Source organism: Scardinius erythrophthalmus, assembly GCF_964197995.2.
Source record: "Scardinius erythrophthalmus genome assembly, chromosome: 18".
NCBI classification, from domain to species: Eukaryota; Metazoa; Chordata; class Actinopteri; order Cypriniformes; family Leuciscidae; genus Scardinius; species Scardinius erythrophthalmus.
Window position 1 is genome coordinate 8,172,670 of NC_138238.1, and position 10,635 is coordinate 8,183,304.

A 10,635-nucleotide genomic window follows, 5' to 3' on the forward strand; every position below is an offset into this window, starting at 1 on the left:
ACACACACAAAAACTGTTAAAACAGATGCTTGTGTTCTGGACAAGATCACTAAGCATCTCTCTCACCCTTGTAAGTGAAGCCGTCTCCATGCTCCATATCCTGATCTGACCTCCAGCACAGCTACTGACCACCAGAGTTTCATTACTCTTCACACACATGATTGGTTTAAGGTGTTTAAACTTCATATTCTCAACACACTTCCCCGTCAGAAGGTTCCACACTGTGATCAATACACACATAGCATCATTATAGTTGTGAATAGTCATTACTTTTGTATCCTGTTATCGTTATAGTTGTGGTGTGGACTTCCCTATGTTCATTTAAACGATTATTAAAGTTTTTTTTTTTTTTTAATGGTTTTATAGTTATCATCTTAGTGTGAATGGGCCTTAAGGTATATAACAGGTCACAACCTCCTACCTCTAATTCTACAGTCTTTGGCTCCAGACACCAGTCTATCTCCGTACAAATCCAGGCAGTTTATAGTGCCAAAATGTCCATGAAAAATCATTGTACATACGCCTGTCTTCAGGTTCCAACACCTTTGAAAGGAGTACAGAAATAAAGCACAACATTCTTTACTGCTGTCTGATTTTAGTTTGTTAAACGACCATAGTAAAGCCTGACTAACCTGATACTGAGGTCATAGCTGGCGCTGATAACCAGGTCTCTCTCTTCACAAACCAGAACTGCTCTTACACTACCTGCATGTCCTTGGATCACTAAAGGAACCTCTTTGGGTGACGCAACATGCAGGAACCTGATGGTGCGGTCCCTGGAGCCAACCGCCACAAACTGTCCCCCAGCATAATGTATCACTCTACTGGGGTCTTCTCTATATGGAGAAAATGACAGGAAGTTCTAAAACTTTGATATATTATATAAAAGTTAGCTATATTAAATACATCCATATATTTCATACATTTATTGTAGAGTATTTTCCAACATATTTTCTCCAGAAATTCTACCTTTCCAACAGGACCAAGATGTTATACACTCCACAGTACACGTTGCGTTCTTCCATTTGGACTGTCTTAGTTTTAAAGCCTTTGTAGGCAGAATCCAAATCCTGTTCTTGTGTCTAAAAACACCAAAAGAGTCAAAAATAAGTGAAGTTTATAATGAAGATTAAAAATCTACATTTCTGTCATGACAACTCTTGGAGTGATTGGCATGGTAATGGAAATGACAATGCTAAATATGTTTAGTTTTGGTGGAAGAGATCTGTTACGCTGCAGCAGAGCAAGTAGGGGACTTATACATACAATATATAGCATACATGAATTACCAGTAGCAGATCTTTACAGGTGTAGCTGGGGCAGTGGAGGGTTTCTGAAAGTGTGCTGCACACTGCTACATCAAATGCTAACCACGTATTTGAAAGCAGCAAGCTCATTGGCTGCCGATACAGCAGAAACCAATAAGCTGTGCCCTATATAATACGATGTGATTGCAGACAGACTTAAGGATCAGCCTGCGCCATTTAGAGTTTCATGAAAGAACTTTGTATATATGTTTATGCAGAGTGCAAAAAGTGGCTTTTTTACCTGCTTATGTTTGAGGAAATATTCTCCATGCTGAAACTGCTTGTGCCCTTCACTGATGGGCACTAAAACTTCACAGATCTTAGCATAAACAGGGTTGACCTTAGATGCTGAGTTACCCTGAAAATGCATACAAATTATCAGAACTGTAACATTTAGAACAAAGTTATATGAACTACTTTCATGTGACAAGAACACTGACAGATTATTATTAAAGTAACCAAATGAAGACACTCACAATATTAGTATGTTTTTATCCTAATCTACGTATAGTGCATTGTAGGTATAGAATTGATCAGTAGACTGTGTGTTCCTTGGGAATCGAATCCATGCATTTGCCATTGCTAACATATATATATATATATATATATATATATATATATATATATGATTTTTGACATGATGTATTACTTGCAAAATCATGGCCTGTTTCTCAACATTCTTCTTTACTTCCACCTCAGTTAAGATCTCATCAGTAAGCCATTGCCAGTGCTTGGACACACACCTGCAGTTGTACAATGAGACCTTATCCAAAAGCCCTAGAAGTGTAAATGACAACAACATTGTTAATAATTAAAAATAGGTTAAAAAAAATACTTAATCAGATATATATTTTGCCTGAATAACTGAATATTTTAGGTTTGTCACTATTTTTAGGTTTATAATGATAATGCATAATTGCATAAAGATTATTTAAGTGAAGTTCCAAATGTCATTTCAGGAGGAGTGAACCCATTTAATCTTTCAATTAACTGCCAGAGCATATAAGACTTGTATGGCAATTAAAAACTAAAACACAAGTACTTCTGATAGTAATTTTCCCTAAAATTTCGAAATTATTTATAGATGGTCTCTTGAAAAGAAATGACTGTGATTTAGGTTCAGCTGCTAGGTCTTGTACATCCTAGATAAAGTATCAAGTGTCTAGATAAAGTATCTTTTTGAGTCAACCTAACCCTCATGTCCACAGGCAATAAAGTTGTCTCCATAGCAGCACAAGGCTAGACTATTTCACAGGTCTGAAAAGAACAACACAGTGATGCTTACAAATGACATGAACTAAGCATGCACTCGTATAACGACGAGAGAAACAAAGCATCTGAATTCAAAAGAACCAGTCAAGCTCAACTTATAACACCTGAGAAAAGAAAGAGAGGGAGGCCATTGTTTCTGTTTTTAAAAAAATAAATATTTATTTTGTGTCACTTTTTTTATTGCTGGGAACAGTGACAGACATGCAGAGTTCATGTTAGAATTAAGTCTAAAACTAACCTGTTTAGTTTAAACAGTCAACTCTTCATAGACAAGTGGGAAAACTAGACTTACCCAAAATTATCTTTGCAATGTCGACTGGCAGTCTTCGGATAAAATCTTTATGACGGCTGACCCCTGACAGAGATTTTGAAGACCTGGGGACGACGGTCAGGGCAGGATCAGGATCATCAGAATTGTCGGAGTCTGAATCTCTACCTTTTCTTTTGTTCCAGGGGTCTAAATTCTGCACGTCCAGCTCAACCTCATGACAGATACTCTTGAGAGATTTGGCATCCGTTCCTGTATAATAAATGGGTGACTTCAATAAATTCAACCTCTTACAAATATATAATTTACTTTTAATTTAATTTACTTTTTTAAATAAATATAAAATATCCAATAACTTATGGAAAAAGTCAAGGTGCTCCTCATTTGGGAGTCACATTTTTGATCTTCACGGTCAAAAGAAACCGAAATGTAACTTTTTTCCCCCCAGTAACATCAATGTAATATTATATTTGTTCAATAATATTTTTATTTTGATAGAACTTTATGGTACTATTTAATATTTATGCAATAATTATGATCCATTTTTTCCCATTGAAAATAATACAAAACATTTGTGTGTGTGTGTGTGTCTGTTTTGCACTCTTGATGTTTTAGAGATTCACCACTTCATTGTTGTGTGTTTTTTTTTTTTTTTTTGCATCGAGGCTGATTTGTAGATTGTAAACACAAAAATGATCTGTATTCATGCCTATTTCCCATTAATTTCCTATGCCGGTCATTTTGGACCACGAAGACCACAAGTGTGACTTTTTTTTTTTACGACCACTCAAATCATGCCCTCAATTTTTGTGTGTGTTCATATACCAAGTGCCATTCCGGTTCATACCATTCCTATGAAACTACGACCGAAGAGCACCTGAGGGTTAAGCAGCAATGTTTATAACATTAATAAAGAAATGTTTCTTGAGCACCCAAGATTTATGAAGGATCATGTGACACTGAACACTGGAGTAATGGCTGCTGAAAATTCAGCTTTGAATCACACAGGATGGAATAAATTACATTTTGAAATACATTCAAACAGAAACCAGTTTATTTAACAATATTTCACAATATTCCTGTTTTGCTGTATTTTTGATGCAGCCTTGGTGAGCATAAGAGACTTCAAAAACTTTTCTTACCGACTTCAAACTTTTGAATGGTAGCCTATTATATTATCATGAGCAGAATCATGGCCTGGTTTCAATCATAAATATAAAAATATTTACTTTTTAACAACATTTTAAAAAAGAAAATACAATATGAGAGATCTGCAAAAATATCTATAATCAGGCAAGATGATGTTTAAAGGGATAGTTCACTCGAAAAAGGGAAAATTCTGTCATTATTTACTCTGAACTGAATTTCTTTCTTCTGCTGAACACAAAAGAAGAGATTTTGAAGAATGTCATAACCAAACTGTTCTTGGTTACTGACACTCTTTGAAAACCTTCAATGTATTTGATAAGAACTGTTTACAGTGCTTAAGTATTGTGGTAAGTTAACCTACTTCATCTACAAGCATTTATAGATTCATGTATTATATAGGCTAAGTGCCATTTACTAAGATGACTTTTGTTTAACGTAAATGTGACTATTGTGATGCCTTTTATTATGATCATTGTTCAGTTGGTGATGTGCAATCTTACCAGCATTGCTGAATTGAAGAAATTTGTTTTTCTCCCAAACAATCAGGATATTCACCAAGTTTGCTAACATGTGCAATAGAGGGGTGTCACATAAAGACAAGAGCCCCAGCACATATTTGGACTTTGTCCAGTCTGGGCTCTTCCTAAACCATTCCCAGGTTTCCAACATGTCCATTCCATGCAGTTTTGTGTCCAGAGCTCCATCCATCCTCCATATGGTGTCCTCGGGTTTGCTGGGCAGGGTTCTGGACCTGGAATAGGTGAAATCTTTCCCTGATGTCACTTGTAAAACACTCTGAAGATGCTCCAGGATTTGAAGATTGTTGCACCGCACTAGGATACCAGTGAGAAACCTCCTCTGAGATGCTCCTCCAGTCTTATTCACCCACTGGGTGTAGTGGTGAAGTTTCTGAGAGAGGACACACGACTGACAGCGACCACAAATGTTGAAATCCTCACCCTTTTTTTTACAAGACCATTCGAGCACTGAGTCGCCAGCTTCTCTCCTTAGACATTTGACTTCAGTCATCTTAATAGTCAAGAAATGTGCAGATCCATTCGAATGTGTGGGTTTTAAAACACGAATTAGGTAAGGAATTATAAATAATATAAATTATTCGATCCACTAAAGTGCCTCAAACTTCAGTTACGTTAACGTTACACCCTCATAGACACTTCAAGCAAACTTGCAACGCTTGTTGCCGAGCAACAACAACAGAAGCACTTCAGTTCACAAAATGACATCCTACAAGCTACCTTCGTTTACATTTAATAGAGGGGTTTTTATCTAAACAAAAGAAATGTGAGACGGTAAAGTTAGCCAAAATGCTGCACTACAACGCTCTGAAGTTGTAGCAGTTTCACTGAGCCCAGTAAAACCTAATTGTTTACTTTAGTTTCCGTGAAGAGATTATTTGTCGATGATGGCTGTTAATAAGTGTTCGCGGAAGAGTCTGTGTCTGAGTATGAAAGGTCATCTTGTAAATTTTACATTTAGCAACAATAGATAATATATGGTATTTGATGGTGGCTACCATAACCTATGATTCATCCCAGTAACACGAATCTTTTCTTTTGAATCCCCTCACTAAAATAGATGAATTCAGAATCGTTCAGAAATACGCCATGAGGTGAAGAGGCACTGAGAGTGATCGTTACAAAACACCGATCCGATTTAACTTTTATTAAAATTCTGCTAAGACCATCTAGGAATAGGTTTTCCTTAAAAAATGTTAAATCACATGTAATTAACTCAAATGTGTATGGTCATCATCAGTCATTTTACACACTTTTCCAATCCAGCTCGTTGATGAACGATGTCTCATACTGTGTGTCTCTATGCTCATTTCAATCAGTGCCGCTCCGACTCCGAGTCTCCTTGACCTTTAGATTCAAAATACCGACTCGTTCAAAAACGGGTGCGTAACGTTATTGATTCAGTAGATCCAACCAATAAAATGCTCACTCACAGGCCTCACTCACTCACAGGCTCACTCACGCAGTCACGAGAAAAGACATCGACGGTTTGTATTTGTAAACGAGACTTCAGAAAAACAAGCGGGATAAATGTCGTTAATAGAAAATAGACTCTATCAGCAAGCATCAGTAAGTACAGATATGTTGTTGTTGTTTGTTAATATTTTATCTGGTTATACAACCAGGCCTGGCACATTCTAAAGTTTACAACGGAATTATTGCACATTATCAAGAGCCTCTCTAATATTATAGATGAGTGGGACGGTATCTAGTAATATTTGTGAATTAATTCGAGGATTAATAAATTGTGCGCCGCCCGGGAATCGAACCCGGGTCGCAAGAATGGGAATCTTGCATGATACCACTACACCAGCGGCGCATACCATTAATGGGTCTATACCTTTCTAGTGACTCCACATTTAATTGAATTTCAATTCAATCAGGAATATAGAATATATACTGAATTGGTCCAAACATACAACACAATGAACAAGACGACAACATGCAATATGAATTTCAGTACGACTACAACACGCAATATAAGTTAGTTCATGCAAAACATACTACTACGACTACTGTACCACACATTCAGGATGGAGAGATAAACATGAAATATAAATAAAATTAAAGCTGCAAGCAGCGATGAAAGGGCCCTCGCACCCGTGCCATCAACACTCGGTGGCTTTAGGAAGACAGAGCATGGTTGGGAAATGTACATTTAAGGAGGTATATATAGTAAGAGTATGTCAAAGTTAGTTACAAAATGTTTTGTATAATGGTGATAATAGCATGCTTCATGACTCAGCTAAGTGTTGCTAGCATGTTTAGTGTGTTTCTAGCATGCTTAGTACACAATAATTATGTGGTTAGTACTGCATTACTGTGTTAACCATGTCAGTTTCTGTTGCCAGTAGGTGGCGTTATGACTATAACTGAATATGAGCTTGGATGTGTGTTCAGGACAGAACTCTTATCAAACGTGTGAAGTTTGGTGCAAATTGGACATTGCCTTCTTGAGTAACAACAAAGTCATGTTTCATTGAATTAGCATGCTTTAGCACTTAGCTAAGCATTGTTAGCATGTTTTAACATGTTTCTAGCATGTTTAGAACTCAATGGCATTTTTAACATGTTGCTAGAACGGCATCAACGTGTTAAACATGTCACTTCCTGTTGCCAGTTGGTGGCGCTATTACTATAATTGAACATTCTCATGTAGATGTGTTCAGGCCATGACTCTTATCAAAAGTGTGAAGTTTGGGGCAGATTGGACATTCCATGCCTGAGTTACAGCAAATTCCTATTTAATTGCAATAATAGCATGCTTTAGCACTTGGCTAAGAGTTTGCTAGCATGTTTTAGCATGTTTCTAGTATGTTGTTAGCATGTTTAACACTTGCTGGCACTCTTTTATATGTTATTAGGAGTCCATAACAGTGTTAAACATGTCACTTCCTGTTGCCAGCAGGTGGCGCTATGACTGTAACTGAATATAAGCATGGTCATGTGTTCAGGACAGAACGCTTATCAAAAGTGTGAAGTTTGGGGCAGATTGGACATTCCATGCCTGAGTTACAGCAAATTCATATTTAATTGCAGTAATATCATTCTTTAGCACTTAGCTAAGTGTTTGCTAGTATGTTTTAGCATGTCTATAGTATGTTGGTAGGATGTTTAGCACCTACTGGCATTTTTTTATATGTTATTAGGAGTCAAGAACAGTGTTAAACGTCACTTCCTGTTGCCAGCAGGTGGCGCTATTACTATAACTGAATATTCTCATGTAGATATGTTCAGGACAGAACGCTTATCAAAAGTGTGAAGTTTGGGGCAGATTGGACATTCCATGCCTGAGTTACAGCAAATTCCTATTTAATTGCAATAATAGCATGCTTTAGCACTTAGCTAAGAGTTTGCTAGCATGTTTTAGCATGCTTCTAGTATGTTGTTAGCATGTTTAGCACTTGCTGGCACTTTTTTATATGTTATTAGGAGTCCATAACAGTGTTAAACATGTCACTTCCTGTTGCCAGCAGGTGGCGCTATGACTATAACTGAATATGAGCATGGTCATGTGTTCAGGACAGAACGTTTATTAAAAGTGTGAAGTTTGGCGCAGATTGGACATTGCCTTCTTGAGTAACAACAACATCCTGTTTCATTGAATTAGCATGCTTTAGCACTTAGCTAAGTATTGCTAGTATGTTTTAACATGTTTCTAGCATGTTTAGAAGTCAATGGCATTTTTAACATGTTGCTAGAATGGCATCAACGTGTTAAACATGACACTTCCTGTTACCAGTAGGTGGCGCTATTACTATAACTGAATATTCTCATGTAGATATGTTCAGGACAGAACGCTTATCAAAAGTGTGAAGTTTGGGGCAGATTGGACATTCCATGCCTGAGTTACAGCAAATTCCTATTTAATTGCAATAATAGCATGCTTTAGCACTTAGCTAAGAGTTTGCTAGCATGTTTTAGCATGCTTCTAGTATGTTGTTAGCATGTTTAGCACTTGCTGGCACTTTTTTATATGTTATTAGGAGTCCATAACAGTGTTAAACATGTCACTTCCTGTTGCCAGCAGGTGGCGCTATGACTATAACTGAATATGAGCATGGTCATGTGTTCAGGACAGAACGTTTATTAAAAGTGTGAAGTTTGGCGCAGATTGGACATTGCCTTCTTGAGTAACAACAACATCCTGTTTCATTGAATTAGCATGCTTTAGCACTTAGCTAAGTATTGCTAGTATGTTTTAACATGTTTCTAGCATGTTTAGAAGTCAATGGCATTTTTAACATGTTGCTAGAATGGCATCAACGTGTTAAACATGACACTTCCTGTTACCAGTAGGTGGCGCTATTACTATAACTGAATATTCTCATGTAGATATGTTCAGGACAGAACGCTTATCAAAAGTGTGAAGTTTGGGGCAGATTGGACATTCCATGCCTGAGTTACAGCAAATTCCTATTTAATTGCAATAATAGCATGCTTTAGCACTTAGCTAAGAGTTTGCTAGCATGTTTTAGCATGCTTCTAGTATGTTGTTAGCATGTTTAGCACTTGCTGGCACTTTTTTATATGTTATTAGGAGTCCATAACAGTGTTAAACATGTCACTTTCTGTTGCCAGCAGGTGGCGCTATGACTATAACTGAATATGAGCATGGTCATGTGTTCAGGACAGAACTCTTATCAAACGTATGAAGTTTGGGGCAGATTGGACATTCCATGCCTGAGTTACAGCAACTTCCTGTTTCATGGCGAAACATCAAAATTTGTCAGGCCGCCGAGGACCCGCCCTTCGACGAAAACTCAAGATCTTCGCAATTTAACGTCGCAAAGGCCTTAAGATTACACTCACCAAATTTGAAGATGATCAGATTAAAACTGTAGGAGGAGTTCGTTAAAGTATGAGGCCTGAAAATGTCAAAAACTGCACAAAAATCTGGGAGGAAGTTCAAAATGGCTGACTTCCTGTTGGGTTTAGGGCTATGCTCCAAGAGACTTTTTTGTAGGTATTAGGTCATTACATGTATGTACCGAATTTCGTGCACGTACGTGGAACGTTGCGGGAGGCGCACTCCGTTGAACTTTTATAGGTGGCGCTATCGAGCCGTTTTGCCCCGTCCAATTCTGAAACCTATATCAGATGTAAATTTTCGCCAGTTCTGACGCGTGTGCAAAGTTTCGTGAGTTTTCGCGCATGTTTAGGCCCTCAAAAATGCAATTCAATGCGGAGAAGAATAATAATAATAATAATAATAATAATAATAAACAGAGCAATTCCAAGAGGGTCCTCACACCATCGGTGCTCGGGCCCTAAATATACATAGTTTTGCTTTAGCGTTTACTTAGATTATTTTAAATCAAATGTATGAATAAATAAACTGTCAAACTTTTACGCCTGGTTTTATCTTTAACTTTCTTTGTGTTTTGTATCGTGTTGTCCAGGGTACAAATTCGCATCTTTCTCAACAGCAGAAGTTCTTCATAATGACCACATGATGCCGCTATAACTCTTCGCGCCGCATTGCAATCTACAACCACTGTGGAAGTGAGTGAGATTATTATATTATATTATATTATATTATATTATATTATATTATATTATATTATATTATATTATATTATACTGGAGATTTACAACTGTAAATGAAGGAAGGGACAATGTGTTTTGTGGTATTTTCCCATATACAAATGCAATTTGAAGTTATGTTGGTAGAATCAATACATAATATTAGTGACTAACAGTTTCTAAACACTAACATCACAATTTGTCCTGCAGACAATTGAGCCTAACTGAAATAGCATGTTATCTGTATGCAAAATTATGCTTAACAAAACAAATTTATGCAATTATGTCTCCCTTGGAAACAGTAAAGCATTTGTTCCCTTTGGTGTAGATAATGCAGATGGTTTTTGTTTTAAACTTTTTGTGTTTTTCTTTTTGTTGTTGCCAGTTATTTCAGTAGAGACTAAAAGAACTTGGATCATTTATGAAAAAAAAAAAACGGCTTCTTTTTCCCTTTTATTTCCTTTAATTTACAGTTGCTTTTAGGATGTAAATCTACATATAGTCTAGTCATGATATGCTCAGATTAATGAGCACTGTCTTTAATTTGAAAAACACATCCTCCCACTGATTCTTCCCA

The 10,635-nt window shown here is 36.9% G+C and overlaps 1 protein-coding gene across 1 annotated transcript in view; it reads right to left on the reverse strand.

The window, feature by feature from the left end:
* fbxw10 (F-box and WD repeat domain containing 10) overlaps window positions 1–5,025 on the reverse strand; it is a gene marked incomplete at both ends in the record, with an annotated part of 60,021 nt that extends 54,996 nt beyond the window's left edge. The window contains 9 exons of the mRNA XM_081392717.1: window positions 67–221; window positions 422–543; window positions 633–836; window positions 970–1,082; window positions 1,290–1,433; window positions 1,549–1,665; window positions 1,957–2,084; window positions 2,872–3,099; window positions 4,497–5,025. Coding sequence (XP_081248843.1) covers window positions 67–221; window positions 422–543; window positions 633–836; window positions 970–1,082; window positions 1,290–1,433; window positions 1,549–1,665; window positions 1,957–2,084; window positions 2,872–3,099; window positions 4,497–5,025 — 1,740 coding nt within the window. The remainder of the gene's footprint in view (window positions 1–66; window positions 222–421; window positions 544–632; window positions 837–969; window positions 1,083–1,289; window positions 1,434–1,548; window positions 1,666–1,956; window positions 2,085–2,871; window positions 3,100–4,496) is intronic.
* Window positions 5,026–10,635: the final 5,610 nt, after the last annotated feature.